General features: G+C 41.8%; 1 protein-coding gene across 1 annotated transcript; it reads right to left on the bottom strand.

Annotated features, from left to right (window-relative positions):
* Positions 1-5,602: 5,602 nt before the first annotated feature.
* Positions 5,603-23,903, bottom strand: LOC109204944 (olfactory receptor 51G1-like). The gene is made up of 3 exons (XM_019367196.1): positions 23,679-23,903; positions 23,023-23,373; positions 5,603-6,588 (listed from the first exon to the last, which is right to left on the bottom strand). The coding sequence occupies exons 1-3, from the start codon at positions 23,901-23,903 to the stop codon at positions 5,626-5,628; spliced, it is 1,539 nt and encodes a 512-aa protein (XP_019222741.1). The 3' UTR covers positions 5,603-5,625.
* Between the last annotated feature and the right edge of the window lie 656 nt (positions 23,904-24,559).

Genomic DNA, 24,559 nt, shown 5'->3' with positions numbered 1-24,559 from the left:
GAAGCAGAGTTGCAGTCTTACACGCCTCTCTGCAGCTTCTCTCCTCCTGCTACCCCCCCAAAAACCCATCTCCATTGAGACTGTGTCAGCTCCCAAAAAGACAAAAAACAAACCAAAAACCAGCAATAAACAACTTAAACATAAAAAATCACAAAGAAAGAACAATACAGTATCCACATCTGAACCAAAGAGTAAAACAGTGAACTGTGGATTATTAAATATTAGGTCTCTCTCCTCCAAGTCTCTGTTAGTACATGACTTAATAATTGATCAACAAATCGATTTACTCTGCCTTACAGAAACCTGGTTGCAGCAGGATGAGTATGTTAGTTTAAATGAATCAACACCCCCGAGTCATTCTAACTACCAGAAATCTCGAAGCACAGGCCGAGGGGGCAGTGTGGCAGCAATTTTTCACACCAGCCTATTAATTAACCAAAGACCCAGACAGACTTTTAATTCATTTGAAAGCCTGATGCTTAGCCTCGTCCACCCCAGCTGTAAAACTCAGAAACCAGTCTTACTTGTTATCATCTATCGTCCACCTGGGCCTTACACAGAGTTTCTCTCTGATTTCTCAGACTTTTTATCTGATTTAGTGCTCAGCTCAGATAAAATAATTATTGTGGGTGATTTTAACATCCATGTAGATGCTAAAAATGACAGCCTCAACATCGCATTTAATCTGTTATTAGACTCAATTGGCTTCTCTCAAAATGTAAAAGAACCCACCCACCACTTTAATCACACTCTAGATCTTGTTTTAACATATGGCATAGAAACTGAACATTGAACAGTGTTTCCTGAAAACCCTCTGCTGTCTGATCATTTCCTGATAATATTTACATTTACAATAATTGATTACACAGCAGTGGAGAGTAGACTTTATCAAAGTAGATGTCTTTCTGAAAGTGCTGTAACTAAGTTTAAGAATATAATCCACCCACTGTTATCATCTTCAATGCCCTGTACCAACATAGAGCAGAGCAGCTATCTGAACGCTACTCCAACAGAGGTCGATTATCTTGTTAATAATTTTACCTCCTCACTACGTACGACTCTGGATACTGTAGCTCCTGTGAAAACTAAGGCCTCAAATCCAAAGTCCCTGACTCCGTGGTATAATTCTCAAACACGTAGCCTAAAGCAGATAACTCGTAAGCTGGAGAGGAAATGGCGTGTCACAAATTTAGAGGATCATCATTTAGCCTGGAGAAATAGTTTGCTGCTTTATAAGAAAGCCCTCCGCAAAGCCAGAACATCTTACTATTCGTCACTGATTGAAGAAAATAAGAACAACCCCAGGTTTCTCTTCAGCACTGTAGCCAGGCTGACAAACAGTCAGAGCTCTACTGAGCCAACAATCCCTTTAACATTAACTAGTAATGACTTCATGAACTTCTTCACAAATAAAATTTTTATCATTAGAGAAAAAATTACCAATAATCATCCCACAGATGTAATATTATCTACAGCTACTTTTAGTACCATCGATGTTAAGTTAGACTCTTTTTCTCCAATTGATCTTTCTGAGTTAACTTCAATAATTAATTCCTCCAAACCATCAACGTGTCTTTTAGACCCCATTCCTACAAAACTGCTCAAAGAAGTCCTGCCATTAATTAATGCTTCAATCTTAAATATGATCAACCTATCTCTAATAATCGGCTATGTACCACAGGCCTTCAAGCTGGCTGTAGTTAAACCTTTACTTAAAAAGCCATCTCTAGACCCAGCTGTCTTAGCTAATTATAGGCCAATCTCCAACCTTCCTTTCATATCAAAAATCCTTGAAAGAGTAGTTGTCAAACAGCTAACAGATCATCTGCAGAGGAATGGCTTATTTGAAGAGTTTCAGTCAGGTTTCAGAGCTCATCACAGCACAGAAACAGCTTTAGTGAAGGTTACAAATGATCTTCTTATGGCCTCTGACAGTGGACTCATCTCTGTACTTGTCCTGCTAGACCTCAGTGCTGCGTTTGATACTGTTGACCATAATATCCTATTAGAGCGATTAGAACATGCTGTAGGTATTACAGGTACTGCACTGCAGTGGTTTGTATCATATCTATCTAATAGACTCCAATTTGTACATGTAAATGGAGAGTCCTCTTCAGACACTAAGGTCAATTATGGTGTTCCACAGGGTTCAGTGCTAGGACCAATTCTATTTACATTATACATGCTTCCCTTAGGCAGCATCATTAGAAGACATAGCATACATTTTCACTGCTATGCAGATGACACGCAGCTCTATCTATCCATGAAGCCATGTATCACAGACCAATTAGTTAAACTGCAGGAATGTCTTAAAGACATAAAGACCTGGATGGCCGCTAACTTTCTGCTTCTTAATTCAGATGAAACTGAGGTTATTGTACTCAGCCCTGAAAATCTTAGAAATATGGTATCTAAGCAGATTCTTACTCTGGATGGCATTACCTTGGCCTCCAGTAACACTGTGAGAAACCTTGGAGTCATTTTTGACCAGGACATGTCCTTCAACGCACATATTAAACAAATATGTAAGACTGCTTTCTTCCATTTGCGCAACATCTCTAAAATTAGAAATATCCTGTCTCAGAGTGATGCTGAAAAACTAGTTCATGCATTTATTACTTCCAGGCTGGACTACTGTAATTCTTTATTATCAGAATGTCCTAAAAACTCTCTGAAAAGTCTTCAGCTGATCCAAAATGCTGCAGCAAGAGTCCTGACAGGGACTAGAAAGAGAGAGCAGATTTCTCCTGTTTTGGCTTCCCTTCATTGGCTTCCTGTTAAATCCAGAATTCAAAATCCTGCTCCTCACATACAAGGTCTTAAATAATCAGGCCCCATCTTATCTTAATGACCTTGTAGTACCATATCACCCTATTAGAGCACTTCGCTCTCACACTGCAGGCCTACTTGTTGTTCCTAGAGTATTTAAAAGTAGAATGGGAGGCAGAGCCTTCAGTTTTCAGGCCCCTCTTCTGTGGAACCAACTTCCAGTTTGGATTCGGGAGACAGACACTATCTCTACTTTCAAGATTAGGCTTAAAACTTTCCTTTTCGCTAAAGCATATAGTTAGGGCTGGACCAGGTGACCCTGAATCCTCCCTTAGTTATGCTGCAATAGACGTAGGCTGCCGGGGATTCCCATGATGCATTGAGTTTTTCCCTTCCAGTCACCTTTCTCACTCACTATGTGCTAATAGACCTCTCTGCATCGAATCATATCTGTTATTAATCTCTGTCTCTCTTCCACAACATGTCTTTCATCCTGTTTTCCTTCTTTCACCCCAACCGGTCGCAGCAGATGGCCGCCCCTCCCTGAGCCTGGTTCTGCCGGAGGTTTCTTCCTGTTAAAAGGGAGTTTTTCCTTCCCACTGTCGCCAAAGTGCTTGCTCATAGGGGGTCATATGATTGTTGGGTTTTTCTCTGTATTTATTATTGTGCAATCTACTGTACAATATAAAGCGCCTTGAGGCGACTTTTGTTGTGATTTGGCGCTATATAAATAAAATTGAATTGAATTGAATTGAATTAAATGGATCAGCAGTGAGCTGGTGGATGTTCAGAGTTGGTGTCCACATACATATGGACAACACACACATTCTACAACATCAGGAAAAAGCTGGAGCAGTGTTTCAGAAAGTCTGTATGAAGTTTGCAGGATGTGTTTTCATGGATGGATCCTCTGAGGGGGTCATTACCGTCCTCGGCCCTCTGAGACCAGAGCTGAGGTCTGCTCCGGCTGATTGGTCTCTCTGGTCAAAAGCACTCACAGATAGTTGCATCAGAGGGAGTTGGAGGAAACTGTGGCTAATGAGGAGACACCTCAGGGACAGAAATGTTTACATGCACAGATGACCTTTAATCTACCAGTTACAGAGATGATGTAACTCTTACAGCAGCCTCTGCAGGTTGACTTTAACAGAAAAGTTCTCTCACTTTGTTCAAAGTCTTAAATTTGTCTTTTGTGGAAATAACTAAAAGTTAACTCTGGAACCAAGACTGCACTGATCCCAGTGCCATGTTAGCCTCCTAACACACAGCAGGCCTGAGGGCCACTGTCAGGGGTTTAGAGTCAGGCTGTCACATGATTAACCGCACGCTGAGACATGAAGAAAAAGGCTATAAACTCTGTAAAAAGGAGCTGACGTCGCTCGCACTAAACACAAAACCCTTTATTTATGCATTTGTATTAAAGGCTGCGTTTGTGTGGTAGAAATTTCACTCCCTTCAGAGAACACTGGACTGTTGTCGCTGCCAAACGTGACCTAAATCTAAAGTGGGTCACTAAAAGTCAGCGTGCCTCTTAACTGCCCCCCTCACAAATCAACTGATTTAAGCATTTCTAATGAAGTGTTGCAAAATTCAAAGAGAGAAAGTTGAGCCAGAAAGTTTTCCCAGAATGCACTTTGTGAACTTTCCTGCAGTGAATGATCAGAAACAGATCTGCCACCAAGTTCCTACTGCTCTACATCACAGACACGAAACTGACGCAGGTTATTGAGACTGATAGACCATCACACGGATCTGGAATGATCAATGTGCAGAATGACCCCACAGTCAGCTGATCCGGTTAAGCAGAAATGTTTAAGGTGGCAAAAATGATGCAAACTCAAACTTATGAATGTATTGTCTTCTACATTTTTAAAAAAAATTGTCAGAAGGTTCAATAAAAACTGCAGTTTCCAAAAAATTTTATTTTCTGGCAATTATTTCATAGTTCAGACTTTACAGGGTCAACAACCTGCAGAACAGCAGGATCCTGTTGGGGGTTAGGTCAGCTTAACTTTTAAGGACTTGAACAGAAAGCATCTGCACTTGTTTAATTTCACAGTGGACATAAACAACCTCATTCAGAACTGACAGAAGTTATCTATGTTCACTATGAATGACCATCTTTGAACAGAGAGGGGCTTACAACACCGATTTATTGTGGGATCCTTCCCAGATGCCTTAACGCCCACTCACATCTTGTGTCAGCTGATCTCAGTAAGTCAAATGATAGGGCGAGGCAAGGTCTCACAATGGTTTCAGCCCAAACCTCTGCTGGTAATGACCCACAACCTTTTTCACAACCTGGCTAATGTGATGGGTCACATGATCAATAGCGGATCAACAACCCTCCTAAGGGACCCTCACTAAGGCTTGAATACCCAAGACTCTCCACCATTTGGTGTTAGAACTGAAGAAGCTTCTTACCACCAGTTTAGCTCACTGGGATGAGCAGCTGACCATAGGCCTACATCTAAGGACTGATTCTTATGCATTGCTTTTCTACTCTCCCAGAGTACTCAAGGTATTAATTATACAACATGCCACATTTACACAAGCACTGTCTTCTATGATTTTAAGTGCTTACTAACTAACATTCACACTCCGATGAATGCATCGGAGAGCAACTTCGGGTTAATATCTTGCCCAGGGATATTTGGCATACATGCTAGGTGGATTGAACCACCAACCTTCTGATTAGTAGGTGACCTGCTCTACCTCCTGAGCTACAGCAGAAGAGTTTACACTAGCAGAGTCAGAGGCAGCCATGTATTTACGTGGAATAATATACAATAATAATAATATACAATATTCACCACAGTGTTCAGAGCAGACATGATGATGATTTTGCTTCTGCAGTTATCTCCTTTTGTGAGCAAACAGACGTTTGCGGATGTTGGACATGTTCAGTCCGTACAGTACGGGGTTAAAGAGCGGCTGGCAGGTTAGAAAGTACAGCGATAAAACAATGTGCACCATGCTGTGCATACTGCTCAGACTGAACCTGCTCTGGATCACTTCAAAGCAAACACCAAAAGAGAAGTTTAGCAGAGACGACAGGTGAGGCGTGCAGGTGCTGACGGCTTTCTGTCGGGTTTGTTTGGATCCAGAAAAACAGACTTTCAGGATCCTCACGTATGAGCAAAGAATTAAAATAACTGGAACAAACACTGTGAGAGCTGTGATAAAAAGACCATAAATGTTATTTGCTGTGGTTTCAGAGCAGGCCAGTTTCACAATGGAGTAGTTCAAACAGTAAACCTTGTTAATGACGTTCCCACACAGCTCCAGAGGAGCGATCAGTAAGATCAAAGTAAGAATGGTAAGAAAAGAGTATAACCAGGAAAGTGCAATCAGCAAGACAACCGTCGCAGGCGTCATACGTGTGTGATATTGGAGAGGACAGCAGATGGCGAGGTATCTGTCATAGGACATGACGGCTAAGATGCAAAACTCAACACAGACATAAGAAAAAACACAGAAGATCTGCAGGAAGCACAGAGGAGCAGAAACAGTGTGAACATCAGAGAGGATCTGAAGCAGGAGGAACGGAAACAGCCCTGTACTACCATACAGCTCATTCACAAACAGGCTGCACAGAAACATGTACATAGGTTCATGTAAGCTTCTGTTCACACAGATAACCACAATCAGCAGGACGTTGGCACAAAGAATCAATAAGTATAAAGACAAAACAACCGTGAAACAGAAATATTTCAAAGTACTGGTGTCGAAGTAAGCAGCAAGTGTGAAGTATGAAACCTTTGAGGAGTTTATGATGAGCTGTATTCTGTCCCCCTGCGTTGTGTCTTCACTGTAATCCTGCAAACACACAATTTCACATTTTAGGCATTTCTTATCATAAACCATCATCACACGATCAGAGCAGGAAAAACACGTTTCTCTCTTTATGTTAATGAACACAGATGTGTGATACACATCTGTCAAAGTATCTACTTAAAAGTATTCTCTGTACACAAATGTACCATTGTGTGTTTGTGAAGCTTTCCCTTACTGCTGCCACGCTCACTAAACTGCCCCTGATCACAGAGGCAGTCGTCACTAAAGCTGGAGCTTTGCTGCGGATCGCTGACTGATGCAACAAATCAGCGGAAAAAACCTGAAAAAGACCGCCTACCTATTCAGGGAAATGATGTCACAGTCTGCAGAGACCATGAAATACAGACTTTCCTGATCCTGGACACTAAACCACCAGAACAACCTCCTCTGCAGCACCCTGGTCTCATCACTAACTGTTCTCTGTGAAGTTTGAAGGTTTCACGGGTTTAAGAAGAAGTTAGTGGACACAGGTAGCTACAGAGAGAATCTTTCTGACCACAGTTGTTGAATGAATCAGTGAGAGCATAATCATTATAGGATGGAAGGACTCAGCAAATTCCTGATCAGGGTGGATGTGAGGGAGTGAACAAAAAAAGTGAAAACTTTTTAAAGACAAATATACTTGCCACTGTAAAATGTGTGCATGGGTGGAGGAGGGTGGAGGAGGTGGGGAGGCAGATTTACCTGTTGGCGGGAGAGGTGGGGGCCGAGTCTGACTGAGACCATGTCCACACTAATACGTTTTCGTTTGAAAACGCATCATTTTCTCTCCGTCCACACTGAGACGGCGTTTTCAGTCAAGGAAAACAGAGCTTTTTGAAAACGCTCTCCAAAGTGGATACATTTGAAAATCCCGTTTTCGTGTCGCCTTGTGGACTGCAAAAAAAACGAAGGTTTTCGAAAATGATAATGCATTTTAATCATGTGATGCAGTCATGTGACCTTTTCAACTAAGATGGCAGATGGCATTGTACGGCAGTTGTTTTGTTGGCTCTCAATTTTGACAGCCCTATTAAAGATTAATATCAGTTTGTACATGCTCCAGAAGACGGAGTGTTTACTCAGAGCTGTTGTTCAGCAACTTTGTGCCCTTGTGTTACTCGCAGCAACAAGTCCACCTTGTTGTCAGTCCATTTAAAAAACTCAGTGCTTTTCCTCGACATTTTGCTGCGATGTTTCAAAGAGCCAGAAAGTAAATAAAGAGCAGACAGAAAGGACACAGGTCGAATGCAACAATGGAAAACTATAGCGTGGATGCGGATGTTTTTAGATGAAAACACCATTTTCACATTTATCCAGATTAGTGTAGACGTAGGCTGATGGATGCCGGTTGGTAAGGATGCCTTTGATCCAGGGGTGGGTGGGTGTCTGAAGGTGGTCCAGTTTGGTGCTGAGATGTCTGAGATTATGGTGTTAAACGCTGAGCTGTAGTCCTCACGTAGGTCTTCCTGTTCTCCAGATGGCTCAGTGCTCAGTGAAGGGCAGCAGTGATCCTACATGGTTTAATTTGCTCTGTAAGCAATCTGGTAGGGGTCAAGAGAGGGCAGTAGACAGTCTCTGATGTGCTAATACACTATCTGCTCGAAACACTTCATCACTACAGACATGAGATTTATAGGTCTGAGTCATTGAGGCTGTCTGTACCAGTGTGTACTTTGGCTCATGATCTGTTCGACGCCTTCTCCATGCTTTTTTTTGCCATCATTCAGGAAGAGGTTGATCTTGGTTTGATCGGTTTGTTTATGTATCTAATCATCTGGTAGACTTAGATATCAATACGCCAACCTCCTGGAATGTGTTGCTCACTTGGTTGGCTTTTGTCTGTTTTTTCTGATGTCACAGCTCAAGGATGGATGGTTTCACCTTCACTGAGAGCTCCTTTTGACCGCAGGCTGTCTGTTAACAGCAAAATCTTTAAAATACAAGCACCACACCTCAAATCAACTCCAGGCCTTTTATCTGCTTAATTGACAAGAACATAAGGAAGGAACTATCCACAACTGCCCATGAAATAACTTTTAGGTCAACTGTCCAATTACATTTGGACAGTTGTCCTTTTAAAAAGAGGATGGCGCAAGTTAAGGAGCTGAAACTCTTGAACCCTTCATCCAGTTTGAATGTGGATACCCTCAAATGAAAGCTCTACACATTATGTCCATGTCCATTATATAACTATAATTGGAATATGTTTCAGTAAACAGGTAAATAAACAAAACTTGTGTCAGTGTCCAAATACATATTGACCTAACTGTATAGGTCATAGCATTTCATAGCAGTATTCAAAGTGGCCTAAATGTGTATTGAAAGCGGTTTTCCATTCACCTTCTCTAAACTTCGCTAAGTGAAGCACAGAGGAGCAGAAACAGTGTGAACATCAGAGAGGATCTGAAGCAGGAGGAACGGAAACAGCCCTGTACTACCATACAGCTCATTCACAAACAGGCTGCACAGAAAGATGTACATAGGTTCATGTAAGCTTCTGTTCACACAGATAACCACAATCAGCAGGACATTCACAGCAGCAATCGACATGTATAAAGATCGAAGTATCTGAGAGGGCTGTTTCTGAGTAAGCACCGAGTGTGAGATATAAAACCTGGGAAAAGTTTGTTTTCATTCTCACTTTGTTGTGAACAGAAAACATAACTCTGGATAAATGAACAGGTAGTAAATGTTCACCTGTGACAGAACTGTAGCATGTAAGGGTCACGGCAGGGTTGACCGGTGTGTTTGCAGAGCAGACCCAAAAGCAGACACGGTAAAAAAAGAAAGCTTAGGTACAACAAAAGCAGGCTGTTTATTTGGCTGACAGGAAAAAAACCAAAACAAACAAACAAAAAAAAAAAACACAAAACAAAGGCAAGACAAACTGGGAACACTAAAACTAACTAGAAAGCGAAAATTTCGGAAGAAATTTTAAGTGTGCCTATGCCGCTGCTAATCAGTGTAGTTTGCCCTTCATACGGCTACAGAGAGCAAAACTCAGCAGAGCAGCCATTCTCCACCATGAGCTATGGTAAAAACAAACACCGCTCACACCTCACAGATGACAGCTTACAGTTTTGGGTAAAGATGAGGTGACTTTGTACAGCGCCGATTTGCAGACGCTGTGCACACAGGTTCATGAGCAGAAGTCCCATTGTATCACGGCAGACCCGACAATGTTTTGCATGAACACGCTTTGAAGCATTACGTTATGGACCACTTTTCACACATGGTTGGTTTACCCACACAGCCGGCTGTAGCGGCACTGCAGACCATGCCCCGCCACACACATCAAACACGTAAAATAAATATTTATGCACTTTTGCATTCACTTTTTGTTATTTGTTATTTTTACACAGTGTTCTGAATGATGAACAATGGTCTACAGCCAATCTTGTGTAGTATTATACAAACTTTGGTTGTAAGATTCAGATAACTATTTAATAAAAGCTAAATATTTTATATGAGAATAAGAAAGAAAAGTATATCTTTGTGTCCCCCTTTCCCTGTTAATGCCCTACCTGGCCCCCTGGCAAAAGCTTTGCTAGATCCGCCCCTGCACAGTTACCAGCTGTCAGCTGCACAGAAAAGGAGCTTGGTGTTTATTTGTCTCTCAGAAACAGTTCATAACTTCCCTTCAACTCATTCATGTCACCTAAAGGGTAAACCTGTTTCTCCATCACCAGTTCAGCTCTGATAATTCAGTAAGGACATCTCCTGGTTTCGACCAGCTGCTTTTACAGCTGTGGCTCCAGCAAACATCAGCTGATACTAGAAATTAAAATCAAATGAATTCTAACAACAGCTGATCAAGCTTAAACGTGCTGCTGTTGTTTAGCGCGATAAACAAACAAGAGAGAAAAGCCGATCATTGATCAGTTTCATGGTTGAAGTTGCAACAGGCGAGAGAATGACAGGGGAGGCTTCGTAACGACAGAATAAATCCAGCTTTGTGTCTTTTTCCGTTCTACCTGAAGTACGGGAAAACTGTGTTCCTTTTCAGCTCAATACGAAACGCGTAATATTTTCTCTGAATGCGGGACGATTCCGTTTGTACAGAACGGTTGGCAACTCTATGAACTAACCCTTATGAATAAAATAAAGTTCAACATCAGTAACTTGGCGCGCACACAGCTGTATAGAAACTCCGTCGTGCTAGCTAGCACGCAGTAGGAGTTATTGTAACTGATTGTAAAAAGTCAGCACAACGAAAATAAACTACACCTAAACTCAGTTTATAGCTGACCCAAATAGAGTGCAGTTCATAACTTCTTACCTGAAATTCAGTTAACCTGACGCTCCGACCGGCAGCCGCCTTGGGTCTGCTTCTCCTCTGTTTGAGCTCCGCGTAAGCCACCACCGGTCGATTGGCAGCCTCGTATGTGTCTTTTTCCCGCATGTCCTTTCTGTCACACACCGGTGGATAGCTGCCCTCTGTTGTAGCTCCGCGTTAGCCACCACCAAACAACTCAGTTATTTTTTCCACGTCGACCAGCATCATCAGCCCATATGAACGAAAAATAAGTCCAGCTGAGACACAGACTCTTTGCGAGCGATCAGGGGGTGAAGGGAGTGTCAGCCGCCTCACTGTAAGCCAAGCCCGGGTGCTTTTTAGCAGCACTAGCCGCGCTAGCTAGCTAGCCGGCTAGCAGCAACATCGTAAGAGAACTGTTGCTAATATGGGATGTCTTGATAAAACGAGCAGATATTTGAAGTTTACACACCTACATTCTCGCCTGAAAATATCTTAAAAGTTTATTTTGTGACCTAGAAACACTAATAAAAGCAATATATAAAACGAAGTGGTGGCCGCCATTGTTTGACTCTGTAGAGGCGTGCTATGAATTGTGGGATATGGAGTTTTCCACCAAGCATACACCCTTTAGGCCGTACTACTCCGGTATACCACTAGAGAGAGCCAACACACCACAAATGAAGTCTGTTTCTATGGGGCCAAAAGATGAATCTTTCCCATGGGCCTAGAAATGGGCCTAAATTTGCACTAAAATCAAAATATTTCAAAAACTATAAAAGTCATAAACACCAAAAGTCATATCATACTAGTCCAGATCCAGCCGCACAAAATGATATAACATATGTAACCCTTGTCTCAAACCTGTGCGGCAGATAAGCGCGGGAAAATTTGCACTAAAATATTAATATTTAAAAAACTATAAAAGTCATAAACACCAAAAGTCATTGCACACCATTCCAGATCCAGCCGCACAAAACGATATAACATATGTGAACCTTGTCTCAAAACTGTGGGGCGAGTTACGCGCTGAAATTTTAGGCGGAAGATTGAGAATAATAATAAAAAGAAGAACTAGAAAGCGAAAATTTCGGAAGAAATTTTAAGTGTGCCTATGCCGCTGCTAATCAGTGTAGTTTGCCCTTCATACGGCCGCTTAGGGCAAAACTCAGCAGAGCAGCCATTCTCCACCATGAACTATGGTAAAAACAAACACCGCTCACGCTTCACAGATGACAGCTGATGGGATTCAGAGATTCTTTTATTGCTGCCATATACTCTGCCTTATGATAAATGCATTAATAACATGTTCTACAGTATTATTTTATCAGTAATATTGTTTACAGGGTTCATATTGCATTGAATATGTTTGTCATCACATTCATTCTATTCACAGGTTGAGTTCATTCTATACACAATGCATAACTGTGCTTGTTTAGAGTTGATGTTCTATCCAAGAGGGTTTTAAGCTTCACTGGTGAGAGTGTCCAGGTGATACATGTTGAGGGAAGATGAGAACATAGCAGGTTAATTGCATGCATGCTTACAATACACATAAATCTAGTAGCAGGCCTGAGCGAAGGCCCAAGTGTCTTCTGCTTCTTATTTGAGACCTGCGCCAATTCAGTCTACTTAGTGATTGAGGACGAGGGTCCATTATTAGCCCTTAGAGGCCCTGAAGCTTGAAGTTATTACCTTAAAAGGAAGGTGTTATCAAAAAGAGAAGTTATATGTCTGTTCATAGTTATTAGAGATGTACAAGATGTACCCTTGTCTGTAAACAATGACTGGACATAATGTGTTTTTGACCTGTATTGACATGTATGTGGGGGTGTGATCCTCTATGCTATAAAACCAGAACTCAGTGTATTTTTGTAAGAGCAAATAAGCCATATGCTGACGGTTGTTCTCCGTTGTCAATAAACTCATCGTTTGATTGCACTTTTCTGGGCCTCCGTCGTTTGTTGTCTGGTCTACAGTTGATCGATCTCGCTTCATTTGGTGGAGGATGCGGGCAACTGACGATCAGCAGAAAGAAGTACAGGTGTTTGTTGTCGGCGGAGGTCGAGCCCGGATTAGGTAATCGAACGGCAGAGGTCACGGTGACAGCTCGACTACTGGGCCCACATAATAAAAAGGTAAGGCACAAACCTCTTAAACAGAAATTGTGCTGTAGTGAATTATAAATTCTAAAACAGGTAGTCGAGTGGTCATCTGTTGATCTCTGTTTTGAGTTTTGTTTGCAGCGAAATTGAAACTTAAGAGTAGTGTTGCATTCACGGTCGCTCGGAAAAAGCAGTACTGAGCTAAAAGTAACTAGAGATGTTGTTTTAAGGAAATAGAGAGAAGAGAGATTGAGCTGTGATTAAGGAATAAAGAGATTATAAGTGTCTAAAAGTTACGGAGCCGAAGGACTCCACCCCCGGGAAAGACGTTTCCTGGGTATTAAACTAGGGGAGGGGCCCCGCTGAGATTTTGTGGCCTCAGATATAGCCCCGGTGATCGCAGAGGATCATTGTTAGGGAGACACTTAATTGTGAGAAAAAGAGTAAAATACCAGACGCAAGAGTCCGAGGAAGTTGATATATGATTTAAGAGAAACTCAGGCCAGCCGTAAGCTTGAGGTTTTGCAGTAAAGCCAGCCGAGCAGTAAAGTGAAACTAAGGTCTGTTGTGTTGAAGTAACTCTGAGAATAAATACTGTGAGCTATGAGAGACGATTAAAAAGTATTACCTATGCATTTGTGGACCCGCTGTGGTCAGTGAAAAATTTGCGGACCCGCCGTGGTCAGTGAAAAATTTGTGGACCACCGTGGGCCAAGAAAAGCTGTGTTTTTGTTGATATTCCTGGAGAATTTGCAGACCTGTTGACGTCTCTTAAAGACGAGCAGCGGTGTGTATATCCGGGTTGTAGGGACCCACTCATACAGCTGGAAACCGTGACGTAAGAAACTGTCTGAAATGATTTAAGTGCCAGCCGGCTGCAGGCTGTGTGTGAGAGAGGCTGTAAAAGTCTCTTTTTCCGTTCTTTTTTGCTGGGGAAAAGTGCGCAGTTAAAATTTGGGTGCGGTCACTTCCCCTTTTAATTTTAACAAAGAATAGATACATTGATTAAATGAGGGGTGGATAAAGGGCATGCTCATTGTGCCGTTGTTTCATTATAGGTGCTTGGAAATAGACAGTGAGAGGCCCACGGGGATCCCATTAAGGCTGCTGAAGCATTTTCCTGTTTTGTGAGCGTGCCTTTGGTGATTTTGAAATACAGTATCACTGGACAGGGTGATTCTAATATAAGAGTTATTTTAATCCAACCAGAAACAGAGTAAGAATAAAGCTGTGAGCCTCCTCCTGAGTGGAGAGAATTTGCAGAATTTTTGAGTATCTCTTGTTAAAGAAAAGGGAAAAGAGATTCTGTGTACGGCAGACCGTGAAGTTTCTAGATTAAATCAGAGAGAACTAATGTGGCCGAAGGTTGGATCTGATATGAGGCGAACAGAGGACCGGTCTAAAAAGATTAAAAGGTAAGCACAAACCTGTTCAATAAGCAAATTTGTGCAAATTGGCTGAATTCTAAATTATCTGTTCGCTGAGTAGATGGTCTTAACTACTAAATTGGCGCAGTAGGGGTAAAACTGAATTCTCGAGAATAAAGTAAAACGTCGAAGTAATGAATGAGTAACTTGGAAGTAATGAGAAGCTTTGAAGCAAGGATAATGAAACTTTGAGAAACAGACAGTACTGAGTTAAAAGGTTATATGGTATTTCATGGTAAAAGAGAAAAAGAGACCAATGCATGTTTAAGAATAGAAGAATATAAGAGTTATTGGTCAGCTTATGGTTTAATAAGTGTCAAACTCACGGGATTGGAGAATCCTGTACCTCTTTGAGACTTCAAAGAGGAGCTCCGGCGTGGGCATATGTCAGGTGGTGTTGCCGAGAGTTTTGGGCTCGGTGAATAGCTAATGATCAAGAGGATCATTTTGGGAGACGCTTATTTGTAAGTAAAAGGATTAAGTTCGGACGAGGAAGTCCGACAGAAAACACCTGGTGCTGTCAGGATGTTTAAGTGACACAGAAGTTCAGAAAACCGAGTCAGAAATGGTTTTGTGGCTTTTGGTAAACTGATTTTGAAGGAAAATCAGTGTTTATTGTGCTGAAGTAACAGATCCGGCGCGGTCTGACGGGAAGAATCAGCTGCACAATTCTGAGTGTGCAGTGTTGTTGATATTAACAGATCCGGCGTGGTCTGAGGAAAAGAAATAAATCGGTTAATGGCTGATATATTTATATGAATTTTGGTGGCTCTGCTGAGGTCCAGAAAATAATCAATGCGGACTGTGTTGGTTTGAGTGTTGGTAAACGATCCAGGAAGAATTGCCCTGGGTCTGTGTCTGTGTGTGTGTGTGTTGTTCAGTGACAACATGCACAGTTTAAAATTGGGCGCTGTTCCTTCCTCTTTTTGGTTTCAAAACAGTGAGATACGTGTGCTGAAGATTACTGGACCCGGCGAGGTCCATATGATGAAGTTCTTGGGCACGTAAATGACAGAAACAGTTTCTGAATTTTGAGGAGAATTCTGAAGCACTGAGGTTGAATTTTCTCTGTGCTTGGTGCGCTGTGTGGACTTATATCAGAGTTATAAGTCCAAAGGTTATGACCTGGAGGTCATTCATGGTGTTTAAAGAAGAACAGGAATTAGAAAAGGATATTTAATGTCATATTTTGTGTAAATTGAGGAAAACTCACCACATGTGTTCACCTTTTTCATTTAAAGGGACACAGACATTAACACACACACAGTACTTGGGTGTGAGTTACTTCCTCTTTTAATTTTAAACTGCAACACGTGTTCATTGAACTAGAATTTCAGCAGTGGATGAGACAGGATTTAGGTTAGGGCTAGTCAAAGATAAAGATGACTTTTATTAGTCCCACCGGTGGGAAATTTGTTTTGTTAAAGCAAAAGTGCAAAGTTATGCAGCAGAAATTAGAAAACACTGGAATGCAATAAAATAAAGTAGAATAGAATAAAATAGAATACCAATACTATATACAGCTGAGTAAGAAAATACAAATACAACTTTGTCAAAGAAAGAATTGCACATATAGCAGTCTTATTGCACGTATGAGGGTTCTGGTAAAGTACTAGTTCTGGTAAAAGTAAAAACTTAGGTTTAAAGTTTTATGCCCTGGAGGCCAAGAGTCGTGTGTAGAGAAGAACATGACTTAGAAACGGACATTAAAGGTCACATTTTGTCTAAGATGGGGAGAATTGTCCCATATGTGTTTATTTGTCTTCTTTTTAAGAGGACAGACGCACTGAGTGTTGTCTACTTGCTCTTTCTGATTCTAAGCAAGCATGTTTGATAAAATACTCTTAGGAAAGCGTATTTTGAGTGCTTCTAAGTGTGTGAATGTTGTGAGTACTTGATTTGAATGATTCTGTGTGATTTGTACAAAATAATAAATAAGTAATAATAACTCATAGGGGAGTGCGTGAATAGAGGAGGCCTGAGAGAGTGTGTGTGCGTCAAACAGGAAGTCTGATTATAGCTGGGGAGAGACGTTGCAGCATGAAAACAGAGCAATTAGAGACTGAATGTCTTAAGAAAAAGTAATAAAATATATTAATTACATGTTTAGAAAAAGAAAGACTGAGAAAATAAATACATGAACTAACAATTACATTAATGAATAGAAAACACACGTACACAAATTGTTACAGGTGAAATGTTGGGAATAATCAGAAGTGAGATAGCTTAATATACTGATGAAATGAAGAAAGCAGCTTACACTCCTTTGATTTCCAGAGTCAGTGTGTCCCCTCCCCTCATAGCACCCGTGCCCACTTGGCCCCCGTATCAGGCGAAGCATGGAAGGCTGGACAGCCCATGACGGGTAAGATCCCACCTCGAAACCCTGGGACAACCTAAGGCAAGGCGCAGTCACGATTGCTTGAACCTAGGTCCCTAAGTGAGCTTGGACTCACTGGAGGAGACGGGACTACAAGGGTAAAGCCGCTGGGGCAGATACATTGATAATATTATTTATGGTAAAACAGTGGCGAAATATCGCTCTTGCTTTCATATAAGTGCAGCGGACATACCTGAGTGGCCGCGATCTAATCCTGTTTACATAAAGTAAACCTGCTCCCGAGCAGGTTTACGCTTACGGATCTGTTGCTATGACAGCAAGTCCCAGATGAGCTTCGGAGAACCGAACGATCCAAGATCACGCGAAATCGTCAACATTCAAATCCGGCTAACTTCCTTAGCGAGGTACGAAGAACGGGCCCCAGGAGTGACATGTTTAGCCGCATGTTCTCCTTAAATTGCTGGCTGTCTGAGTGGTGTCCCAGAAACGATGTGGGCTTCATAGATAATTGGCAAACCTTCTGGAGGAAACCTGGTCTTGTTAGGAGAGACGGCATCCATCCCACTTTGGATGGAGCAGCTCTCATTTCTAGAAATATGGACAAATTTATTAAACCCCCAAAATATGACTATCCAGAGTTGGGACCAGGAAGCAGAGTTGCAGTCTTACACGCCTCTCTGCAGCTTCTCTCCTCCTGCTACCCCCCAAAAACCCATCTCCATTGAGACTGTGTCAGCTCCCAAAAAGACAAAAAACAAACCAAAAACCAGCAATAAACAACTTAAACATAAAAAATCACAAAGAAAGAACAATACAGTATCCACATCTGAACCAAAGAGTAAAACAGTGAACTGTGGATTATTAAATATTAGGTCTCTCTCCTCCAAGTCTCTGTTAGTACATGACTTAATAATTGATCAACAAATCGATTTACTCTGCCTTACAGAAACCTGGTTGCAGCAGGATGAGTATGTTAGTTTAAATGAATCAACACCCCCGAGTCATTCTAACTACCAGAAATCTCGAAGCACAGGCCGAGGGGGCAGTGTGGCAGCAATTTTTCACACCAGCCTATTAATTAACCAAAGACCCAGACAGACTTTTAATTCATTTGAAAGCCTGATGCTTAGCCTCGTCCACCCCAGCTGTAAAACTCAGAAACCAGTCTTACTTGTTATCATCTATCGTCCACCTGGGCCTTACACAGAGTTTCTCTCTGATTTCTCAGACTTTTTATCTGATTTAGTGCTCAGCTCAGATAAAATAATTATTGTGGGTGATTTTAACATCCATGTAGATGCTAAAAATGACAGCCTCAACATCGCATTTAATCTGTTATTAGACTCAATTGGCTTCTCTCAAAATGTAAAAGAACCCACCCACCACTTTAATCACACTCTAGATCTTGTTTTAACATATGGCATAGAAACTGAACATTGAACAGTGTTTCCTGAAAACCCTCTGCTGTCTGATCATTTCCTGATAATATTTACATTTACAATAATTGATTACACAGCAGTGGAGAGTAGACTTTATCAAAGTAGATGTCTTTCTGAAAGTGCTGTAACTAAGTTTAAGAATATAATCCACCCACTGTTATCATCTTCAATGCCCTGTACCAACATAGAGCAGAGCAGCTATCTGAACGCTACTCCAACAGAGGTCGATTATCTTGTTAATAATTTTACCTCCTCACTACGTACGACTCTGGATACTGTAGCTCCTGTGAAAACTAAGGCCTCAAATCCAAAGTCCCTGACTCCGTGGTATAATTCTCAAACACGTAGCCTAAAGCAGATAACTCGTAAGCTGGAGAGGAAATGGCGTGTCACAAATTTAGAGGATCATCATTTAGCCTGGAGAAATAGTTTGCTGCTTTATAAGAAAGCCCTCCGCAAAGCCAGAACATCTTACTATTCGTCACTGATTGAAGAAAATAAGAACAACCCCAGGTTTCTCTTCAGCACTGTAGTCAGGCTGACAAAAAGTCAGAGCTCTACTGAGCCAACAATCCCTTTAACATTAACTAGTAATGACTTCATGAACTTCTTCACAAATAAAATTTTTATCATTAGAGAAAAAATTACCAATAATCATCCCACAGATGTAATATTATCTACAGCTACTTTTAGTACCATCGATGTTAAGTTAGACTCTTTTTCTCCAATTGATCTTTCTGAGTTAACTTCAATAATTAATTCCTCCAAACCATCAACGTGTCTTTTAGACCCCATTCCTACAAAACTGCTCAAAGAAGTCCTGCCATTAATTAATGCTTCAATCTTAAATATGATCAACCTATCTCTAATAATCGGCTATGTACCACAGGCCTTCAAGCTGGCTGTAGTTAAACCTTTACTTAAAAAGCCATCTCTAGACCCAGCAGTCTTAGCTAATTATAGGCCAATCTCCAACCTTCCTTTCATATCAAAAATCCTTGAAAGAGTAGTTGTCAAACAGCTAACAGATCATCTGCAGAGGAATGGCTTATTTGAAGAGTTTCAGTCAGGTTTCAGAGCTCATCACAGCACAGAAACAGCTTTAGTGAAGGTTACAAATGATCTTCTTATGGCCTCTGACAGTGGACTCATCTCTGTACTTGTCCTGCTAGACCTCAGTGCTGCGTTTGATACTGTTGACCATAATATCCTATTAGAGCGATTAGAACATGCTGTAGGTATTACAGGTACTGCACTGCAGTGGTTTGTATCATATCTATCTAATAGACTCCAATTTGTACATGTAAATGGAGAGTCCTCTTCAGACACTAAGGTCAATTATGGTGTTCCACAGGGTTCAGTGCTAGGACCAATTCTATTTACATTATACATGCTTCCCTTAGGCAGCATCATTAGAAGACATAGCATACATTTTCACTGCTATGCAGATGACACGCAGCTCTATCTATCCATGAAGCCATGTATCACAGACCAATTAGTTAAACTGCAGGAATGTCTTAAAGACATAAAGACCTGGATGGCCGCTAACTTTCTGCTTCTTAATTCAGATGAAACTGAGGTTATTGTACTCAGCCCTGAAAATCTTAGAAATATGGTATCTAAGCAGATTCTTACTCTGGATGGCATTACCTTGGCCTCCAGTAACACTGTGAGAAACCTTGGAGTCATTTTTGACCAGGACATGTCCTTCAACGCACATATTAAACAAATATGTAAGACTGCTTTCTTCCATTTGCGCAACATCTCTAAAATTAGAAATATCCTGTCTCAGAGTGATGCTGAAAAACTAGTTCATGCATTTATTACTTCCAGGCTGGACTACTGTAATTCTTTATTATCAGAATGTCCTAAAAACTCTCTGAAAAGTCTTCAGCTGATCCAAAATGCTGCAGCAAGAGTCCTGACAGGGACTAGAAAGAGAGAGCAGATTTCTCCTGTTTTGGCTTCCCTTCATTGGCTTCCTGTTAAATCCAGAATTCAAAATCCTGCTCCTCACATACAAGGTCTTAAATAATCAGGCCCCATCTTATCTTAATGACCTTGTAGTACCATATCACCCTATTAGAGCACTTCGCTCTCACACTGCAGGCCTACTTGTTGTTCCTAGAGTATTTAAAAGTAGAATGGGAGGCAGAGCCTTCAGTTTTCAGGCCCCTCTTCTGTGGAACCAACTTCCAGTTTGGATTCGGGAGACAGACACTATCTCTACTTTCAAGATTAGGCTTAAAACTTTCCTTTTCGCTAAAGCATATAGTTAGGGCTGGACCAGGTGACCCTGAATCCTCCCTTAGTTATGCTGCAATAGACGTAGGCTGCCGGGGATTCCCATGATGCATTGAGTTTTTCCCTTCCAGTCACCTTTCTCACTCACTATGTGTTAATAGACCTCTCTGCATCGAATCATATCTGTTATTAATCTCTGTCTCTCTTCCACAACATGTCTTTCATCCTGTTTTCCTTCTTTCACCCCAACCGGTCGCAGCAGATGGCCGCCCCTCCCTGAGCCTGGTTCTGCCGGAGGTTTCTTCCTGTTAAAAGGGAGTTTTTCCTTCCCACTGTCGCCAAAGTGCTTGCTCATAGGGGGTCATATGATTGTTGGGTTTTTCTCTGTATTTATTATTGTGCAATCTACTGTACAATATAAAGCGCCTTGAGGCGACTTTTGTTGTGATTTGGCGCTATATAAATAAAATTGAATTGAATTGAATTGAATTAAATGGATCAGCAGTGAGCTGGTGGATGTTCAGAGTTGGTGTCCACATACATATGGACAACACACACATTCTACAACATCAGGAAAAAGCTGGAGCAGTGTTTCAGAAAGTCTGTATGAAGTTTGCAGGATGTGTTTTCATGGATGGATCCTCTGAGGGGGGTCATTACCGTCCTCGGCCCTCTGAGACCAGAGCTGAGGTCTGCTCCGGCTGATTGGTCTCTCTGGTCAAAAGCACTCACAGATAGTTGCATCAGAGGGAGTTGGAGGAAACTGTGGCTAATGAGGAGACACCTCAGGGACAGAAATGTTTACATGCACAGATGACCTTTAATCTACCAGTTACAGAGATGATGTAACTCTTACAGCAGCCTCTGCAGGTTGACTTTAACAGAAAAGTTCTCTCACTTTGTTCAAAGTCTTAAATTTGTCTTTTGTGGAAATAACTAAAAGTTAACTCTGGAACCAAGACTGCACTGATCCCAGTGCCATGTTAGCCTCCTGTAAGATGTTTCATGTTAGCGTCACAGAAGTGTTAGCCAGACAAACCTAAACCTGACCCAGCAGGCAGTGTTTGTGTTCATAATATCAGATGTTTTATTCATGTGGAATCAGAGTGACTCTTCAAAGTTCTTGTAAAATGGAGTATGGGCAGAAATCTATGCCATCAGAAACTGAATTTGAATAAGTTAAATTTGAATTTGAATTGCTCAGATTGAATCTGAATTGTAACTTGAATAAATGCTTTTGAAAACTGAATTTGAATGAGTCTAATTTGAAATTGAATTTATGGTTTGAAAATGATCGTCACTAAATTGAAATTGAATTTTATATATTGAAAATGAATTCATTTGCTTTGAAACTGCATTTTATCCTTTAAAAATTCAGCTCTCGAATAATTTCGGTTTCAGTTCTACAATTCAGTTTTTTGGAACTTACATCCGGTTCCGGTTCAAGAGTAAACGAGCGCAGATTAATAGAACTACGTTTTACTAGCGGACCGAAAGTGTTACTGACGGGAATCTACAGCGTCTGGAGCTGAATTAAGACTTCAGAAGTCATTCGTCATGTCGAATGACCAGCGGATAAACTCTCAGGTTGGTAATAAATGTATTACATGTATAAGAACAAGCGTCATGTTAACAATTGATAGTCGTACAGTAACTTTTATGCTTATTGTAGCTGTTAGCTAAAAACGCTAATTTAGCCTAGTTTGCCCTGGATTTAGCTTTGACAAACAAATATGATCGACTGTTTCTAGTAGAATTCCAAAGTTGTCATCTTGTACCCTGTCAGAGCCCTGTATGATTGCAGAGACCCCTACAGTAGGGAAACATGCAAAACAGTGTCCAAACCTTTGTATTTGAGCTTTATTTATGTCTTACACAGCTGATGCTGCAGTGAAGAGCAGCGAGCATTAATGCAGTAATGCAGTAACTATATTGAAAGTGCAGCTTTTTACTGATAGGTGGAAGAAGATGTAAGAAAGAGTGGAGTGGGGTTATTTTCGGAGGTTAGGGCCGGTAAAATTTAATATTCTGATTCATTTTAAAGATTTTCCTTTTTGGATCCAAACTTTTTTCCACTTTCTGTTTGGCGTTGGTGTGTTTAACATTTCTTTCGTTTTTCTTTTTTTTATGTCTGTCCTGTCCAGCACTGTAGCAATCAGAACTGTTGTCTGAAGGCCAAGAAAAAGGCCCAAGAGATTTACTTCCCCAAGTGGACCTTTTCCTATACTCGTCCACTTGATTGTCATAGTTGATTCACTCTTTATTATTTGTTTTTATTTTAAGTTATTACAATCAGAAAGAATAAACTAGAGGAGAAGAGGGATAGAGAGAAAAGACACTGAAAATCTTATTCACAACCTGCTGAGAAAAAAAACAAGCAAAAAGAAAACAGCAGAGTAGGGAAACTACAGCAACAACTAGCATAAGCATTGGTAACAGTAAATAATAAATACTGAATCGTACTGACAACGCATGATATGTTTGGAGGCAGCAGCCAACCAAGAGAGTGTGTCGGTGAGTACCTTTTTGTACACCTGTGTGTGTGAGAGCACATGTATTCATAAGGTTTCTCCATGTAAATGTCTAATAGTAGGTAGGTAGGTGTGGGGAGCCATAGCCCTGCCCCCAGGAACATGAAGCAGGCATGGAGGAGATCCAGGCCCCAGACATCTAGAGGCCGTCCAGAGTGCGAGAGCCCACGGAGGATCACCAGAGGGCCAGCAAATCCACCCTCCTTGAAAGAGCTGTGAACAGTTCCAGATGAGGGGTCACCCAGCAGCCACGGCGCAGAAGCCACAGGGGGCTGCTGGGGGACATGCCCGCAGGCTCTGCCAGCAGCCAGCTGTGCCAGAGTGGACTGAGCCCCAGGCCCAGAGGACTGAGGGCCCTCCATCCCCTGAAGGGGCCCGACCAAGCCATAGGCGCCAGGCCCCTCCAAGCAGCCATGAGCTGGCGGGAATGAGCTGTTACATACCTGAGGGCCCAGCACCAGACACCAAGAACCACCAACTCACCGACGCCTGAGGGCATCAGCCACCGGCAGGGAGTGTGATGGGGGGAGATGGGCCTCCATACTTTGGAGGGCCTAAGATGTTCACAGAGAGGTGGAGTCTAAGACCCAAGCTGACATATAGACACAGACAAACAGGCGCACACAGACACAAACGTGCATTTCCATCCTCATGCACTCATATACAAACACTCAGCACTCACTCAACATGGAGACAAACAGAAATGAACACTGTACACACACTCACACTCCCCGTACATACTCTATACCCAAGGTCCAGGCACCATCACCCTCAGAGGGGCAATCTGCCCCCAAACCCAGGAGATGTTGCCCTTTTCCCTGTGGTGGAGAGACCACCCCTGGTCTTGCAGCAGCAAGGAAGCCAGCATCCCGGATCCAGACCAGACGGCCAACTCCTCCTCCCAGCCCCCTGCCCCCGATGGCGAACAGAGAACGGAGTTATGAAGACCCCATACCTCCCTCTGCCTGTTCATATGTGGTCTTGCTGCGTGCTGTTCTAAAGCGCATGTAAAACAGGTGGCCTCCACTGCACCTCAGTGACATACCTGTACCCCAAGGCCCTGCATGCCTGGGGGGTTTGATGGAGTGGGAAGAGGGAGGCAGTTGGGGCAGTTTAATAACACACTTTAATAAATGACAGTTTTAATCTAGTTAAAAAACAAATACGTTGATTAATTGAAATAAGTAAACCAGTTAAAGAAAAACAGGAAAATGTATTGTATCATGTGCCTTTTATGGCATCACGGAGGTTTGTAACGTATAGATCTTGTATGTTGTTATCTCCTTCGTATAAAGTGTCTTGTTGCCCATAAAAGAGGAAGTTCACTCAGGCCCTAAAACTTCTCCTCTTTCTGAGGTCATATTATGATGATGTCACTACAGCGTTGATAATACTATAATGCCTGTGCCAGTAAAACAGCAGGAAGAACAGATGGAGGCCTTTGCCATCGGGAGGGATTGATTTCCACCCATGTAGCCTATATTTCTTTGTCCTTGCATGTGAAGCTGGGAGTTTTGGGGATTTGGGGAAGAGTCTGGTCCTGAAACTGAGCCATCACGTTGTGGGCGTATCACCCGCTCTGCTGTATAGTTGACCCACATCCTGATTCCCAGGGTGCGGCTTTAATAA

This window comes from Oreochromis niloticus, linkage group LG14 (assembly GCF_001858045.2).
Source record: "Oreochromis niloticus isolate F11D_XX linkage group LG14, O_niloticus_UMD_NMBU, whole genome shotgun sequence".
Taxonomy (NCBI): domain Eukaryota; kingdom Metazoa; phylum Chordata; class Actinopteri; order Cichliformes; family Cichlidae; genus Oreochromis; species Oreochromis niloticus.
Note: the sequence above shows the minus strand (reverse complement) of the source record. Positions and strands in the feature narration are given on the sequence as shown.